The 19040-nt window shown below is 39.5% G+C and overlaps 1 protein-coding gene across 1 annotated transcript in view; it reads left to right on the top strand.

Annotated features, from left to right (window-relative positions):
* The window catches only part of LOC144736307 (protein unc-13 homolog C-like), a 147362-nt gene that overhangs the window by 3808 nt on the left and 124514 nt on the right, over window positions 1-19040 (top strand). The window contains exons 2-6 of the mRNA XM_078618958.1: window positions 654-655; window positions 4121-4164; window positions 13481-13559; window positions 15141-15218; window positions 18768-18987. Coding sequence (XP_078475084.1) covers window positions 654-655; window positions 4121-4164; window positions 13481-13559; window positions 15141-15218; window positions 18768-18987 — 423 coding nt within the window. The remainder of the gene's footprint in view (window positions 1-653; window positions 656-4120; window positions 4165-13480; window positions 13560-15140; window positions 15219-18767; window positions 18988-19040) is intronic.

Genomic DNA, 19040 nt, shown 5'->3' with positions numbered 1-19040 from the left:
CTAGTAATTTAGTAATTACAGTGTGTTCGAGGTACATATGAGTTATTCATATATAATCTGGGTATTTGCACAACTAAAACCATTGTGCATTTCAGTTTATGTTCTAAAAACGGACTGAAATTTCACAGCAATATATCTTCAATATATCTTCCAATTCTTGGAAGATATCTTGGAATGTTCTAATCAGCGGAAAGATATTAAGGCACATCGAACTGGCAAGGCCATGTAACTTATGATGTCTGAGTTATTTTAACAGATGATTTTCTCCTCACAATAAACAGGCTTTTTTTCACTCTTATTCCAAGCTGTGTCGGCCACCAGACAGTACAAACCAAACTCGCGCTTCTTTGAGGTCACAACTCTCATGGCAGAAACTGAACAAGCCAACAACGAGCACGACCCGCACCATCCCATAGTCGAGGCTCACCAAATGCAGATCGGCGTACCTGTAGTATTAACCATAAAGAATTAGCAATATCCTGCCAAACCTTTCCTCCAAACCCAATCAGTTAGGAGGAGGTGGGTGGGAACTGGATGTGCCAATGACTGTTTAAGGAAGCCAGGGCTTAATGCGACTACTAACGGCTTGTTTAGCTTGCAGGGATCATTATCAAGTCCCTCACTCTTGAACCCATGCCAGAGCCAAATAAAAGAGGTGAGAATAATAAACGCAATACTAGCTCGCCCACAAATTCACTTCCAAATCAGTGTCTTTCACCAGCATGTAATTGGATTTATAATGCTTCCCAAACGTAGGAAGGTATAAAAGTTTAATAATAGATTTTTGGGTCGGATCATGTGAGCAACATGTGTCGTCCACCCTCCTCCACCTGACACTGCCTATTAATGAAGTTCTCACATGAACGAATATGTATGAACAAAGCTCCCCAATATTTAAACACTTGAGGCAGGATCAGCTGAAACTTTTGAAGATTAACCACAAGCCTTAGTCCTTTAGGCTCATGACCAGAGAGACAGCCCTCTCCTGGTACTCCTTGGATGCAGCTCTGATCAGCAAATCATCCAGATAATAGTATACATGATCCTTCTACATCCTGAGGCTTGTCACCAATGGAATCAGGACCTTGATGGATGCTGTGAGGAACCTTGACGGGTGAAAAGGATGAACAATTAAATTACAACCCCCACCATCACTAATATTTTCAATACCACCATAACTATCATTCTTAACACCATCAATGTCCTTATATAAACAGACACATGGACACACTCTCCTGAACAATGCCATGGGGTGCTCTTGAAACATGGCCACATGCCAATGGGGGCACGTGCTGTACGCCTGCCCCCAGCCATGGGTGTATGTGCACAGTGCCCGGCTCTCGTAGAGCTGCGTGGGGAGCGATGTCCCCCATCACTGTGGTTGTGCCTCTGGCTGGATGAGCAGTGAGATTCCTGCTCTCGTTTGGGAGCATTGATATGCCACGCTCTAACATCAGAGGGCAGTTACTGTAATTGGTAGAGGCGACTATATGACGGTCAGATATGCAATTCCATTGTCTTCATCAGTGATGATGTCAGAGCAACCATATGAAATATATAGAGGTTTTCACATTTTTACACAGTGCATTTAATTATATATAATTATTTATGACTGAAATACAGTTTCAGACATACATTACTCATTGTTTCTAAACCCCTCTGCCTTCTCCATTAAAATAGTCATTGGCGTGATCCTATTAAACTCATTCTTCAGCATGCACTCAGAATTATATGGTTTGTTTTTAAGATACTTATAAATGTTGTAGTGATAGGTTTAAAATATAATTTTAAATGTTTTATAAGCTGCGCACTTTCCTATTAAAATGAAATATACATGGCACATTTATTTTTAGATATGTTCACAAATGTTTTTTTTATATTGCAGTTTTTCAATTCCTATATCTGAAATGAAAAAATTTCCGAAACCACTCAGCATCATCAGTTTTCATCATCATCATAAACGTCAAATGTTATTTATTTCACCTTTGTTAATTGCATAGATTCACATCTGTAGATTTTTTTATTCACACCTCTAGATTTTATAGATAAATAACATTCTAGATTATTTATATTCATAACATAATAAATGCTACAGATTTACACGACTGTAGTTTCTCACCAGTTTAGAAGCTGTAGATTCTCATCAATGTAAATTTATCCACTAGTAATTGGGTAACGTTGCTGCTAATTCTGATTGACTACCTATTGCATGAGCTAAAGCACCGATAATAGCAATATGGCACTTTCAGGAGACTGCTTCTTTGTGCTCATCCACACAGAGGCTTGGATAATGGGAAGACTTTGCCAATGCTTCTGGGTTAGGGAAGAATGCAGGCCAAAAATAATAGGAAGGTGCACGGGTGGCTTAGGGAATCTAGATATTATGGACTAGGAAAATAGTAATCTTACCATAGTTTATTTCATGGCAGCAGAATACTGGCATGATTTGGCAGTGCGTGTTATTTGCCATTATTTAATACAATCAAATTGCCTGGTGGTAAATCTCACTACCCTCTGTAAAGATGTATGTAGTCGTGTTCTTGTAGACCAAGGTAAAGAATACAATGATCGTGCTGTGTATTTCCCAGTGTTTATTTTAAAGCCCTTAAATGTATGACTTACATTGGTTACTTATTTCATGATTTTCTCTAACTTGTTTTTTCTTTTTCTTTTTTACACAGAGGTCAGCAGAGACGAAAGGAAGAATCTGTATCCATATCATGCTCATTCTTCCTATTTTCCATCTTCCCCCGTCCCTGGCATTCCATGTCCAGATTGCACTAACCGATTAAGTAGTCAGAAATACTTGGAACATCTTCAGTTTCACGAAGCAATGTACTGTACAGGAGCTCATTTTTACCTAAAATGCATAATGGATCAAATATTAATGTCATGTACGATGTGTCATACGACCAAAAGTGTCTAAACATTTTAGTAATTGAAAATATGTCATCTGTGTATTCAGCACCCTTAAAAACCTCACAAATGGTATAGACCTAAGAAATTTTAAGTTAGAAACAATTGTCCCTCAATGATGCAGGGCCCAACATGAATGTATTTCTTTTGGGGAGGTTTCTTTAGAGTGGAGTGAGTTTGATTCTAGGCCATGGCTCGCATTAGTCACAAGTGATATCTGAACTGGCCCTGGGCCCCATCCTCTTTACCAGCCCGCACTGACTAGTGTGGTGAAGTATGGTCACATTTCTCCCATGACTGGCACAGCATGGGAAGACCCTCATTGAGTAATGGATCGACGAAGTGCTGTAAAAACCTATGTAGAAGTATATGTGTCCATTGAATTGGTAGTTGGAAGTTTCTAAATTAATTTCCTAAGGTTTTGTATTTGCATCGATTCACATAATTGTAAGATAAAGAAAGGTGTTAGAAGGTGATTATTCTGTCTGCTGGTGATGTCCTGTGCCAATTCATTCTATAGTTGCTCTTGACTAGCAGGGCTGAGCAATAATTCCCTCGAGCAAACTGGAACCATGTGCAGGGTATGCTGCAATACTGAGTATTCTTTACCAAAAATCTTTCAATTAAATCATTTGAAAATCTATTCTGTAAAAATCTGAATACCCAGTAATGTGCATTTGAAATAAATAAAAAATATTTTTATGGTATATTTACTTATCACCACATTTAAGTTGGTGTGAATTTGATTAATATACATTTTACACATTGCTGCAGATTGTTAAAATGGCCAATGAATATACATCACAAATTATGAAAGTATTATTATATAAAATATATGTAAATGTATATTATTTATCTGATACAAAATATAGTTCATTCTTCACAAACCCTTCTCCACAATGGTGCCATTTCCACAGTGGTTTTATGTTCAACTCAACTAAAAGTTGAGTTTTGTGTTTGAGGTATGTGTTTATGAGGTATGTGTTTGAACTGTGTGTGGTATAACATATGTGCAATACTGTATGCAATGTTAAAAAAAAAACTGTTGAAAGCAGGAGTTTTTGGTCTTTTCGGAACTGTCATGTTTAATTCATGCTTAATTCAAATTGTAACTTACACTCTTTGTTGTCGAGTATTTAATTACTGTTCAAAACAATGTATATATTTTATATTTGTCAATAACGAAGCTCTTTGCCCCCTTCAGGCAAATGAAAGTCGAAGCTTCTCTCCGTTCAGCTTGGTAGTGGGGTAAGTGTTGGCAATGCCTGGAATCCCAAATGTAATGTGTAGCTGAGTTACGTGACTTACAATACATTCTGCATTATATTCGTTCTGAAGATCTTTAACAAGAAGAAATCGCCTATTAAAGTGAAATAAATGCATTAATCTTGTTGACATTAATGCATGGTGACATTGTGTTGTCTGGTATTAAACAAGGGGGCCTCACACGTGTTCTCGGCATGCCACACAGTCTGGATGGTTGCCTCTGTCTCTCTCTCTCTCTCTCTTGATGCTATTATTTTGTGCATTGCATCTGGAATTAATTGGAGGCTGATTCAACCTAGAGGAGGCCTGCATCTTATTACCTTGAGAATAGCATACTGGCATGAAGGGCTCCATTTCCCGGCACACACATACATGCGGCATGAACACATGCATCGATCATTTATTTAATGATGAACATTCATATGCATGCTATGTATAGAAATTATTCGAAATTTCCATTTCTCCTATATACTAGATGTATAATCATGAAATTTACAATTTCAGAAAATGCTTTTTAAATCTATATTAATGTTTTACATTAACAGTAATATATACTCAATATACAGCATCCTATAAAATATTATACTTGTTCTGCCAATGCAAATTACACTTCTCAGATTTAATCATTGACAGTCATGAATGTTAATATTGTATAGACCAGATTGCAATAAAGAATAGTTGGTAAATCCAACAAAACTTAGCTTAAATAAAATGTGTATTTTCGCATTGTATATTGTTTACTGTTTAAGTTGGACATATGAGCTATAAATGTGTGAACAGCAACGGGACGAAATCATGGTGGCTTGGCTGCTGCCCTGATGCCTCGTTCCTTTCCAATTTCCCCCTTTCTCCCATTTTTACACCACTCTGCAATTCCACCAATATCCCTTGCCCCTTAATGAAATTGTCATTATGGGCCTTCAAAAGGTCTGGTCGTTATGGTAATGGATCCAGTGCAGCTGTTAAAATCTTATGGCATATATACGCTTACAATTTTTACGTTTTATAGATTGTAAGGATTTAGCTTTTTGAAACATGCTTCATTTTCCCACGTTTTAGCAAATAAATCTGTGAATTCAGCTCCATTTTGAGGTGTAATCCTTCATATAAGGGGCCATCATCCATTTAGTATGTACGCATGGAGGAGGGAAGGGGGGTTAACTCAAATGTGTACGCTTGCATGGGGGATCTACTGACAATGTACGTACGCATAGGAAACGGGGCGGGGGGGTGTGAAGCCTCGATAATAGTTTGTCTACATTGGCCTTCAAATGAGCCACAGTTCAGTGTCTTCAGCTGTCAGGCAACAAGTACTGCCGGGAGAAGTGGGACTGTGGGAGAGATGTCACTTGTGTGCCACCGTACCCCTGACTGCAACTATCACGCTGCTCAGCAAAATAAGAGGCCAATGTACGCAACTTAATTATTTAATGCAGCCAGCGGTGGACTATCTGTTTGCTTAAACACGTCAACATTATTAATCCTTGATCGTTTCTGCGTTGATTAAATATCGGCCGTTCTCTAGGATTCGAGGGGGGGGGGGGTGCATCAGGCGTACGTACGCAGGTGGTGGGGGGGAGGGGTAAAGTTTTGACAGATTTTTGCGTACCTACTAAATGGATGGCCCCTAAACACAAGGCTATTACAATTTCTCTGCCATCTTAATATATGCACAGTATGATTTATGTATTCAAATATTTTCACAAATTTCCATTTTGCTTAAATATTGTACGTAATTGTCTTCTAGAGATGACCACAGAATTTCGTTTTTTTATTCGTATTATGACGTACAATAACTGAAAATCTAACCAATATGAGTTGTTTTACGTGTGCTTTAGTTAGAAAAAATATGTTTTAAAAACTTGGATAATTCAAAAATGAACACATGCTGAGGCACACAAGGATCAAAGAGCACTCTTATAGGCTTATTGACTTGGAATCCGTGCTGCAAGTGATCCTCTGTTAAGGCTGAAATGGTACACATGGGGCTGATGTGGTGACCACCATGCCAAACACCATTGTCTCCCCAGTGCTAAAATGTGCACACCTCACTAGCTTCTCATTAAAGCTGAGATGACCTCAGGGAGACCCAGGGCCAACTCAGATATCACTCACCACTGGTTTTAGCTGTGACCGAGAATCAAACTCCGTAGTGCAGTGTGACAACTACCGCTCCACCACTTGCCACAACACACGATGTCATGCCATACATATAAAAACACTCATACAAACACACCGAGGTACATAATACATACAAAGACATAATTCAGCATTATGGGCTGTTGGGAATATGTTGTTTGTGAGCATTGGGTAAGGCTGGCGCTGTGTGTAAGAGGGTGGTGTTGCCTCCACCATGCCCAGCTGTATATCTCTCCAGTACTTGTGTTTACGCACTGCATTGGGTACTAATTTTGGACTGAGATGCTCCTCTGGAAGTCCAGGAAAGATTCAGAAACTACTTGCCACTGAAGTTACCTTTGGCTGGGATTCAAACCAAGGTCACCAGGTTACTTGAACAGCTGCGATTACTAACAACCTACACACAAGATGAACTTCCACATGCTCATGTATACGAACGCACAGACACATGAAACACACTCAAGCATACACACAAATACACAAGACAATAACATGCCCGTATAAAGGGGACACACGCCTATGGTACACGTCCAGAAACACAAGCGTGCACACACAGGACCTCATCCCATCCTCATCTGCTCTCCTGGCCCTCCCACTGAGTGATTGCACCCCCAACCCCTTCCCTCCTTAGCTTCGCTCTGTACACCCTCGCCTCCTGCTCCCCACTTCATTGATTTCTATTGTTTAGTGTGGAATCGGATTTGGTTAAGCAATTTCTTTTTTTATCCAATCGGTATCCGACTGACAAAATTACGATGCCATTTAGCAATGTTGGATTGGAGTCGGCTCATTTAAATGTTAATTTATTTGCAATTTCATTTTATTCAGTTCTTCAATTAGAAAAAATCGACTTGGTGTGTGTGCTTTTGAAAAGGCTTTGTGGCAGAAAGCTTCCACAGTAAAAAAAACACATTTTATAAAATGGCATTCGCGAAAATCTTCCAGGAATAATTGTGAAATCTCCCATTTAATAGTCCCATTGTATGGTGAGCAAGCGAGGGTCCGGTGTTTCCACGCGGAAGGCAAGCGAATCTTGAAATGGGGGGGAGTATTGTGCAGCGTTTCTGTCACAACACGCAATGACACCACTGCATACACGGTGCAGGGAGTGTACACACTGTCCACATATACTACAATGCATGCATTTGTGTTTTTGTTAGTGTATATCATTTGGGCCGCAGGACCTGTTTTTTGCAAGGCCAAACAGATGTCCTGGTAGTAATTTTTTTATATGAAGGCAAACCGTATCTATTGAGTATAGCAGCTCGGGAATTCTGGTCATTTATCTTCTGGGATTTATCCTGACAAAGATAATTATACAATATAATTTATTTATCGAGGAAAACCTGGCTGTCAAAAGCTAAAAGCCTCCACCACATTCGTTAATAATACTGCCTTAAAATATATATAATACGTCACGTTTCAGGCAATGGCACTTCATCGCCTTTGGCAGAAACGTAATCTATTATCTTGTTCGTTTAAGGCAGTGTTATTGACTAACGTGTTTAGGTTTTTTTCGTCTGTTAATTCTGCTTGTGTTCCAGTGACAACTTAGTGTGCATGATCTCGCAGAGATGTGTAGAGGCCTGGCAGTATGCTTTCCTATGCAAATGATCTAAAGCAGCTGTGTTCATACACACGTGGGAATCGTGCGTAGACATTAACACGAATATCTTGTGATGTATTTATTTTTCTAGCTCGTTGTGGGTGTCGGACATCTTTATTCCAGTGGTAGGAGGTAGAGCTGATGGATCGTCTGATTCATATATACACGATGTGCTTAAGAGGTGGCAGCATAGCAACATCAATTGGCCGTGACCGATCTTTACAGACCTCTTGAGGGTATCCTGCGGCTCCAGTCTCTCCCGACGTACAAAACGGCTCTAAAAAGAGACTTGTCGGGAAAATTCCTCACTGATAAAAATTGTTTGGCCGGCTTTGCTTATCTGCAACGGTGCAAAACTCAATAACAGACGCTTAAAAGTGGCGAAAATAAATAATGTAGTGCTCGTTTTTACATTGATTTGTTCACTGAATAACTAAATCTAGCTTCAACCCAAATGCTGTGGATAACTTTAGGTGGATGGATTTTTTAAATGAATGTCTCCGATAATTACTTCCTAAAATATACATTTGTGACGATTTCATTCTACATTGCGTTCTTATAAATCAAACAACACTGTATAACTAGGCAAGAGGCCTGATTATTTTTAAAGGGGTTTTCAAATACTTTCAGGTAGGCCTTTTTGGTAAGATACAAGGACATTCATATTGGTAGAGCTTTGTTTCCATATGTTAATAACGTGTAAACAGTACCACAAGTACATATTATCATCAAGGAAGACAGCAGCACGTTTTTGTTCAGCACTAAATAGACCATGTAATAGCTGTGGGCAGTGGGAGCTAAACTAATATTTGGAATGATTTGTAATTCAAGTTCAATTTGTTTGCAAAATGTGATAACTGATTAAATGAAATAACTTCTGGATTAAAGTATAGAGACTAGATACGCATACAGTTTGATAATAAATAAACTACTATGTAAGGTGTACATGTAATGTAATGACCATTAGAAAATAATAGTTAGATTAAGTTGTTTGTCCATAGGTGTCAAATAAAGAATGCTTCCCTGCCACAAAGCAGGGCCTGAGTCATGCTTGAGGTCAGTGAGGGCCATTTCACAAGATTAAAATACCAATTACCAGGATGTTGAAATCCATTTGTTTAAAAGATACTCAGTCTCCTGTGATGTAATCTATGCACACGTCAATAACATTAAATATTCATTGAGTGTTATTCAGCGGTAGGGTTTTTTTAAGTGAAAATTTCACAGCTGTGTTTGAGAAATGGATGCTGTTTTTGTTTGAGAGGTGTAAAACTTCGTTATGATTAGAATTAAAAGATGTGTTGCATTGAATAACAGCCAATATATTGATAATTCATGTCTGTCTGTTTAACATGTTATGTAATTGTTTAATATTAATGTAGCCCCAAATGGTGAGATGATGGAATGGTCACAAGAATGTATACGAGATTGACATACGTTGAGTGATCATTCTTTGTATAAACTGCTATTTGCAACATTATTGTCAACGTTTCTACCATTAAAAGACACTTTGAACATGGCTATAGTCGCAAAGACAATATCAATAAATTTAGGCGAAAGTTCTCAGTTAATGTAAATGTATATTGAATATATAAGTTGGTAGTAATGTATCCTGATTTTCTTCATTTTCTATGCTTTGAATAATCATCCAAAAAAACTGCTGTATCTGTTAATCATTACAACACATATAAGTACGATTAACCTTTGAGAATTGTTTGCGAACAACAAAACACAAAATGGTCACAACAAAGACAGTCCCCGCAATTTATGCAACTCTTACAATTGAAGTTGTGGACCTGTTGGCAGGGTTAATGATTGTTATCGACCCTGTGGAAAACACTTTCTCCACCATCTGTATATTTCCAATACCTTTGCGTAAATATACATTTACCACGCATTTTAGAACCTGTATTGTATTGCTATATTAATTTGTCATATAAACATTATAGTAGGTCGAATAGCTTTAACGTTATCTGGGGAATTTGATCTTCAGGAATGATGAGACCTAAAATTATATAATTCCTGAACAGACCAAAGAATGCGAGTCTTCTGGTTAACATTAAGGCTATAAAACCGCACATTAAAGGTACTTAAAATAAAATGTTTTAGCAACAAGCTGCGAAGATGTAGACCAAATTGTATTACGTAATTAACCCACTCCTGAATGAATGCGAAAGACTACAATGCCACAATGGCTGACGTCCATGCATTAACACTCTTTTAGAAGCACAAATCCAGTGAGAGGCAAAGAAAGTTTGCATTTGCCTCCTCTTCCAACAGTAATTTCAACTCGTTTCAATTCGTTGTACAAGAAGAGTTTCCACCACTGACTTAGTGCTGAAACAGGAGATGGGTAATACCTCAATGTTAATTTAAAGAAGACGTCTGATAATATATATGCATTCTGACCACAAGTATTGTGGTTAATGCAGACATGATTCCTTGTAAAAGGTTTCAGTTTGGTGTTTTAACAACTTAACACCTGTTTTGTTGCCAGAAAAAAGGGGAAAACCTTATTATCAAGACGTGTTTACAAATATATATTATTTTAATCACAGTTGCTGATCACAGGCCCAAAGGTTGAGCAGCCAGCAACAACAGCACTACTAAAGGTGTAATAGATACGAGTTAATGTTTGATAATTAAAATACATTTTCACCAAGCAAACATTGCCAAGTAGTTTTCATGTTATATATATATGAATATGCCCGCAGAGAATATTTTAGTGAGACAGACATGGTAAACCATATTAGAATATAAATAATATGAATATTACATATTAATGTAGGCTATGACAGTGCCCCAAATGTCCTAATTTTACAAGAGATTTGCGAAGGTCATTTGTATCTACAGCGTTAAAAGAGCATTGGCAATGTCCTATAACATTACCAAGTTTCTGATTCTGTTGAACCAATGACCCAGAACAAAATGCCTGTGAAATGCACTAAGTGCTAACCCTACTACCTTCTTCAGTGCAGATGCCTCCTGCCTGGCTTGGTTATTGGCAGGGTTTGTGTTTAGGATCAATTGTACCCTGGGTGAAAACAAATCTTCACTTCTTTCCTTTTCCCCATCTGGCTTGTTTACTTTCAATGGTTCAGGCCCCTGAAATGTCTTTCCCTGTTTCTCAGATATATTTTGTTCTACTTAGTTTAAATACTAAAAACAGGTGCCCTATGTGGTCTCATAGGTCTGGCTATAATTTACACTTATGAGCTACCTGTCGAAAGTTATTTATTATTATACATTTTTTTTTTCAAAACATACATCTACATCATTTTGTAAGAATATTTTAAGTCAGGATATGCTCAGGTACAATTGAACACGCAACAATCAATCTTTGCCAAACAAGAAAGTATATCATTTACAAAAAGAAAATTACATTTATCCAGAATATTTGGAAAATTTAAATTGCATTTCAGTGTTTCTTATTAATTTGTACATTGGGCTTGTGCAAGCACTGTTTGTAAAATAATATGCAACCAAATATCATAACGGATATGTAATGTTTGTATTATTAGTTCAAGTTGAAAAGCTTAAATTACATTTTTTTTAATGAAGGGATATTTGCATGAATGGTGCAAACAACCACAAGAAACTTAAATGTAAATTGAGCAGCATAGATGTAAATTTAAAAAGTAGGTTTTTTTAGCCAATACACGGACCCATGTTTGTTTTTGGGTGAGGCCACGTGGTAGTTTTATACCAAAAGTATTTCCACTAACCCTCTACCACCGAAGAAGATTGTCATGTTACAAAGGTATTAATAACTATACGTGCAATCTATTGGTCAAATTCCGACAAAGAGAGCTCACCGGTGACTTAAAACTTTTCATGATGAAATTCAACATCATATGAAATTTCGTTCAAATAACTAAACACGGGGGAGAATACTTAGAACACGGGAGGTAAATACATTTCCTCATTCCCACTTAATATTGCTGTAAATGCCAAGGGGTTACATAAATTAAACGATCTTCCAATTGTTTTATCTTCTCTACTACAGTGCCTCCACTTATAATATGCTACTCTTTCCCTACTTGTTAGCTAAGGCATTGCCTCAGCCTCACCATCTGGCTCCCACCTCCCACCCCTTGAACTAATGGCAGAGTTTCCCTCATCCAAGTTATAAAATGGAGGTGCTGCCTATTTGTATGGCACAAACCAGTGTAGAGGTATATTACACATCAACTGATCATAAATTATGTCCCTTGGATTTGCACAGAATCATGACATGCGGTTGCATTTAAATGGTACATGTAATTTTATTATTAATTTATTTTAAGCATTGTCCACTTAATGAATACCATTAAAAACAGTGAACACAAATGCATGCTTAGCCACTAGACTTGTACATTAAAGCACTATCTAAAAACTTTAAATCCAATCAAAATCAAGATATCATTCACTGAAGCTTCAGTCAACATTCCACAAGATTAACTATATTGTTCATTACTCTCAGCAGCTTTTATTATTTACTAGCCTTTTGCCTGTCCAAGGACCGGTGTATTGCAGTAAATCTGAAACTTGCAAGCGAAAAGCAGACCACGACTTGATAGTCATTAATGCGTGTGCAATTTGTAAGGGCGCGGTGACACAGACCTATTTAATTTTAAGGTTATAATCCCTCGTTCATCATGACGTCCTTTTTACTTTGATGTCTCAACAGCGTTACGGAGATCACGTGACGTGAGGGTTCTGCCTTTGTAGTGAGGGTTGTAAGTTGACGCCGAGGAGGGGGGAGGAGGCGCCTCGCCCGCCCGTGTGGAGTGACGTCAGCCGCTAATTATTATGAATTGGGGGGGTGTCCATTTGGAGGACGTCACCTTATAATGATCATTAATGAGGGGGGCTGTTCGACGTGGAGTGACGTCACGAGCGTTGCACACAGACATTCTTGGCTCATTATAGTAGATAATAATGGGGGGGGGGGGGGGTGCCCATTTGGAGGACGTCACCTGCTCATGATTATTAATGGAGGGCTTTTCGATGTGGAGTGACGTCACTTGTGCATGATTATGTAGTGGGGGGTACTCCATATTGAGTGACGTCACCCACTCATGATTATTAATGAGGAAGGGGGGGGTCCATTTGGAGGACGTCACCTGCTCATGAATATGAATGAAGGGGGCTGGTCGATGTGGAGTGACGTCACGAGCGTTAAGGACAGACATTCCTGGGTGATTATAGTACGTATTTGCAGTTCCTTCAGTATTTGGTTACCACCTTTCAGAATTTTACCAATGGACTTCTCATAACATAATACTGTATTTTCCTTACTGGATGTAGGTATTTTGTGTCTTAATGTATTCATATTGCATTGTGCATAGTTTTATGGTGAGTGCAATCCAGGATGAATAAATACTGTATTCTATTTCTGAATGTCTATTATAATCACCCCCTTTGTGTTCATGGTTTTCTACAATGTTACGATTGAATATGGATTGGACCACCCACTCTCCACATCTTGCCACTTCACACAATGTGTCTGCTTAATATAAATATGATAACTTAAAAATGATAATTGTCTGTATGTGTGTGTGTGTTGTTCAGGTCTGGGAGTGGGCTCTATGGCATTGACAGCATGCCCAATCTGCGTCGAAGAAAAACAATTCCACTCGTCAGCGATGTGGTACGTATCTAGCAGTTTTTAAGCACTGTTGCCTGGACATATTAGCTTCTTACGAAAGGAAATGAGAGATGCAACAATCGGGAAACACTGCTTAAATAGCAACAGCTAGAGCTTCAGCAGAGACTATATACCCAAGCTCCTACCGAGTGCATGAGAAAAAAAAAATTATTTTATTTTCATTTCCATTAAAAGTTGAAGAAAAAAACATTGTTCTTTGATATTTCTAGAGAATATTTGTTAACATTAAAATGCAAAGAATCACAAACTGTATATATATACACTTCACAGTGTTATATAGAGCTAACATTTACATGTTTCATTCCCACATTGCAGGCTACATATTATTTAGATGTGTCCACAGAGAATATACAGGAGCAACATATTACTAAGTGAACAGAGAAGGAATTTGCAGTTACTTATCCTGCTTAGTTACCTGGCCTCTATTTAGACTGTACATTATGTAACCTTGCCAATGGTTAAAAATAATAATGTAATCCTTTGTTAGCCATCAGTCTGGTCACTTCTGATGTTTTAAAGGACTAATAAGAAATTAGCTATACTTACTGACACAATTTGGCCTATACTGCCAAATAACTTCATACAGTGTTCTTGTTTTGTATTGTTCAATGAAGCTATGTTCTACGTATTGTCAATGTTTAATTAGTATTCATTCTAAAGCTGTGAAACATTTGTGTTTGTCCATGCTTAACTGTGATAGGCAATGGTAAGTAACTCATTGCAACTGCATTTTAATGGAATTTTGAACACATCTTTGTGAATTAATTGCTGATTTTAATTATAATTCACACTTATTGTTTAACATTCTGAAATACTAATTTTATGCACCATAATGCACAGTAGGTGTTTTACAACAGTGCACGGTTTAGCGGAGCGGAGCAGTGGTGAGTGGTTTGTGCACTTTCCTGTGAACCCAGTGCCATGAGTTTGATTCCTGGCTTGTTAAACATCAGTGGCGAGTGATATATAAAGTATAATCAAACTGCAGATTATTATGTTACAGCTTCAAGTAAATCTAATTGAAATGTATATATTTTATGGATTAGAATAATGATTTCCACTAGACACAAATGTTTGGCAATAACAACACCAGGGCAAAGTGGGATAACATCCGATGGAAAAGGTAAAACATTCAGGTCATTCTAGATTTGAAGCTTTCGTGACTAAAGGAATCCATACTCTCTGATTCTTTCGGTAAAGTCACGTGGGTATAAAATAAAATATAAAATAAATCACGACCACAGCAAGAAAATGTTTTGCTGTGGTTTTCCCACCTGATGATGATTGCTTGTGTTGCAATCGAAACGTCGTGATTTATTTTTTATTTTATACCTATGTGACTTTACCAAAAGAAACAGAGAGTATTCAGGCCATTGACACTACACAACAGTGGCCATTGTAATTACAACCAAACGATTAAAATGAGGTATCTGCTTCAGTGTTGAAATACAAAACCCTGATTGGTAGTGAAAGGTTGTTGGCTGTGGGCTAGGTAATTTAGATCACATAGCCCTCTTGCGTTATTTCACCTAATGGGTGTTGTTCTGCTCCTGTCGCCTGCAGTCATTGGCTGCTATGCAGAGGAAGGGAGGGCTTCTCTCCTCCATGGCCACCCGAGCCTCGCTGAACGACGAGGAACTTGTAAGTTGGGCGTTTCCCTTCTGCATTTGTCATTGAATATCCGCTGTCTCAGGGGATTCCATTGTAATTTTTTGATAAGTTTCTGCTCTTTTGGGATTAATGGAGTTGACAGTAAAATTTGGTGTCATTACCAATTTTTTTACAAAGAACATTACATTTAGATGGAAGTTTATGTAACTATGGAACACATTTAAACTGTTAAATTATTTTGGCATGGTCATGTATTCAAGTAAATATGTGTTTTCTTAAACAGTGAAGAGGCAATCAGGGAGATTTACAAAGAGGTCGGCTTCACTGTCTGTGTCTCTCCTTGCCACGTCTTATTGCACATCTTTTTTCTAGTGTCTTGCTGCTCATCTGTTTTTGTTTCTCATGCCTCCTCGTGTCTTTGCACTTTCCCCTCTATGTCTCTCTGGTCCCTGTGTGTGTGCATGTGAATGTATGTCTTGAGGGAGGGAAAACCCCTCAGCTCAAACAACATCATAAGGCAAGGTGGGGTTGATTTCGTTGTTGCTGCTGAGCCTTAAATATTGGAGGAAGTAGCCGCTCCTTGTGAGTGGTTGGCTGATGTACCCTCTGTTAAGGAAGTATGAAGGGCGATCCAGAGCTTGAAACTAGGTAATGTGCCAGGGAAAGATGACCTCCCAAGCAAACTGCAGAGGGAGGGTGGCATTTGTGTTCAGACTGCCCTATATAACATCATCACAACTGTGTGGTCCACAGGACTGTTTCCGCAGAATTGGAAGGATGGCCAAATTTTAAAAGAGGGACTGCACTGATTGCAACAACTACCGGGGTATCTCCCTCCTCAGTGTCCTGGGAAAGGTCCTAAAAATAATTATATTATTCAACATCGCCTTGCCAGACAAGCTGATGAGAAGCTTGTGGAGCCCCAATACAGTTATCAGACCGGGCGGTCCTGCATGGACACCATTTTATCTGTCTGTGTGATACAACAGATGTGTAGAGAATTTCAACAGGACCTACATCTCTGTTTTATTGACCTGGTCAAGTCCATCAATAACCCAGGGCTCTGGGTTATTCTTCGTGTTTTCAGAGTACCATACTGTCTGTTCACACTCATTAAGGAACTTCATTGGTTGGTAGGCATGAGTAAACTTGCGTGGCCGGGTATTGGAGCTATTTTCTGTTCAGCTTGGGGTGCGACAGGGATGTCCTCTGCCCCCTAAATGATTTAACATCTTCTTTGACCACGTAGTTCAAGAGTCTTTCCATGGATGTACCGGTCTAATTTCCATCTGGTATTGATACAATGGGAGGTGGATCGATGCCCGGGTGCGGTCAAGAGATGGCTCTTTATTGGTCAAACATATTATGTATGCTTATGATCTGGTGATTGCTGCCCACTTTGAGAATAAGTTGGAGACACTACTGCTAAATCTGGAGTATATTACTCAGAGATAAGGCCTTACCAACAGCCCCACAACCCACAAAGCACTCGCCTGGGTATTTTACGTCTTCAAATACTCCCTTCCCTCAACTTTCCATTAGTGATGTGGGTGATGGGGCAGTTGTGGAGAGAGTGGTGGAGAGAGATTCTGTACCTGGGCAGCGTGCTTATGACCAGCTCCGGGTTGCCAGCCGAGGTCTCGCTCTGAATCATTTCAGCGGCATTATATTTTCAGCAGCTGCGGAACGGTTTGTGCAAGCTACTTGGCCTGTCGCTCCATACAAATATCCGAGTCTTCTCGGCCATAGTTATACCCTCCCTTCTCTATACTTGCAAAACGTGTGGCCCTCTAAAGGAACATCTGCAGCAGTTTGAAACCTTCAGGTTAGCCTGCCTACGATCCATCCTGGGTTTCATCAGACTGAATTGTGTGAGGAGCTCACAGATCCTTGAAAGATCTGAACACAGTCCCATCAGTGAGCTCTGCTGGCAAGCGAGGCTGCGTTGGCCGGGTCGTGTAGCTTGCATGCCCAGCCACCACATGCCCAAACAGATTCTATTCGGCCGGATAAATGGGGATAAACAAGGACGGCACAGACTCAAGAAGAGATGGAGTGACGTGGTACAGAAGAATATGGAGCTTATTGGACTTGCTGCTGCCTGGTATCAGCAGTGTCACGATCGGCCTCTGTGGAGCAGGTTCATGAAGGATGCTGTTGGGGAGTTGGAGGCAGTCGCCCTCTAGTAACAACGGAGGCAGAGGAGCAGTGCTCACAACAGTGAGCAGAGCGCCGGGTGTCTAAAATACAGAAATTTGGCAGTGGGGAGCACAGTTGGTACATCTGCCAGTGATCTCACTTAGTCAACCCATGGCACCTAGGTCTGTCCTGTGACATCCCGTCAGAGAGCCTTCAACACTTCGCATGACCTTAGAGTGCACCTGGCCTGGCACAGGCGCCGTGGTGACATCACCACCATTAGTGGTGAACAGTGGTTGTTGTTGTGTGGGTGTGGGGAGTGGTAGTGTAGTGGTTAGCACGCTGCGGCCTGAGTTCGATTCCAGCTCACGGCCAATACCACTTATTGGTCCTGGGCCTCCCGTAGGTCGACTCAGCTTCAAATAAGTACCTGGCGTGTTGTCTAAACATTGCCACTATGGAGACAAAGGCGGCTGGGCATGGTGTTGGCCCCCCACCCCCTCATGTGTGTGCCGGCCTTCATTGGTGCTTGCTAACAGCACTTGCCCCTACAGTCTGTCAAGGCTATATGGGGGATCTTTGTCTGTGTCTAGTAAAAAGGTACAATAAATACTGGTAATTTAAACAATTATATATGCTGTTAAGTGTCTGAAAATATCTGTAAGACTAATGTTTTTACTATATGTAGTGATATAAATTCTGAAAGCTGTATTGTTTTTCTGCTCGACAACCATTAAAATGTTGGCATACAGGTGGAAATCTGGTTAATCAGTTCTTCAGGTTGCTGAAACATTCTCCAAATATGAATGAGGACAATGTACAATATTTATTGTGCTTTTGTTATACTGTACTGCATTTCAATGATGGGATAGGACAGTGTTAGTAAATAATTGGTTTTTGTGTGCACATTTATTTTAATTGCAGCTTCTGGCAATAAAGCATACATCTTGCAACAAAGCATGTTGTGCTCATTGTACAAAATGCAATTTCCCCTGAGTTTGTTTATCACTATAGATGGTTCTCCATTGATGTGTATGCTTCTGTCTTGCCGTCTTGTTCTCTCTGAGGGATACTATTTTCCACTTCAAACTTGATGTTCTAATCTTAATTAATCTATTGGAACTAATCTAGTTTACATGGCATTTCTGTTGTGTGCATCGTGTGGTAAATAGTTCTGTTTTGTTTGGTTTTATTAGATCTGATGGTGACTCGATTTAAGAGAGCTCAATCTCGTTATTTCTCTTCATGAACCTCTTATATTTGCTCAATCCTGTACCATGTTTTAGATTGTAATTTTATATTACATTTTAATGTACACCTTTATGCCCTGTCAACTGAACTCGGTTGGTGGTCTTCTGAACAATTTTGTTCAACATCACGACATTTAATCACATCCTCAACGATGCGCAATGGCGATCTTTCCCCGCGTTTTCATTCCAGAAAATGCACGTGTACAAGAAGACACTGCAGGCACTCATCTACCCAATCTCGTGCACCATCCCTCACCGCTTCGAGGTGTGGACAGCCACCGCGCCCACCTACTGCTACGAGTGCGAGGGGCTGCTGTGGGGGATAGCGCGCCAGGGCATGCGCTGCACCGAGTGCGGCGTCAAGTGCCATGAGAAGTGCCAAGACCTGCTCAATGCCGACTGCCTTCAGCGTGAGTGCTTCGCCACAATCTCCACACAGTCCCGTGAAACCGCATCTATTGGT

The sequence above is a fragment of the Lampetra planeri genome, chromosome 3, assembly GCF_965212315.1.
Source record: "Lampetra planeri chromosome 3, kcLamPlan1.2.h2, whole genome shotgun sequence".
In the NCBI taxonomy this organism is placed as follows: domain Eukaryota; kingdom Metazoa; phylum Chordata; class Hyperoartia; order Petromyzontiformes; family Petromyzontidae; genus Lampetra; species Lampetra planeri.
Note: the sequence above shows the minus strand (reverse complement) of the source record. Positions and strands in the feature narration are given on the sequence as shown.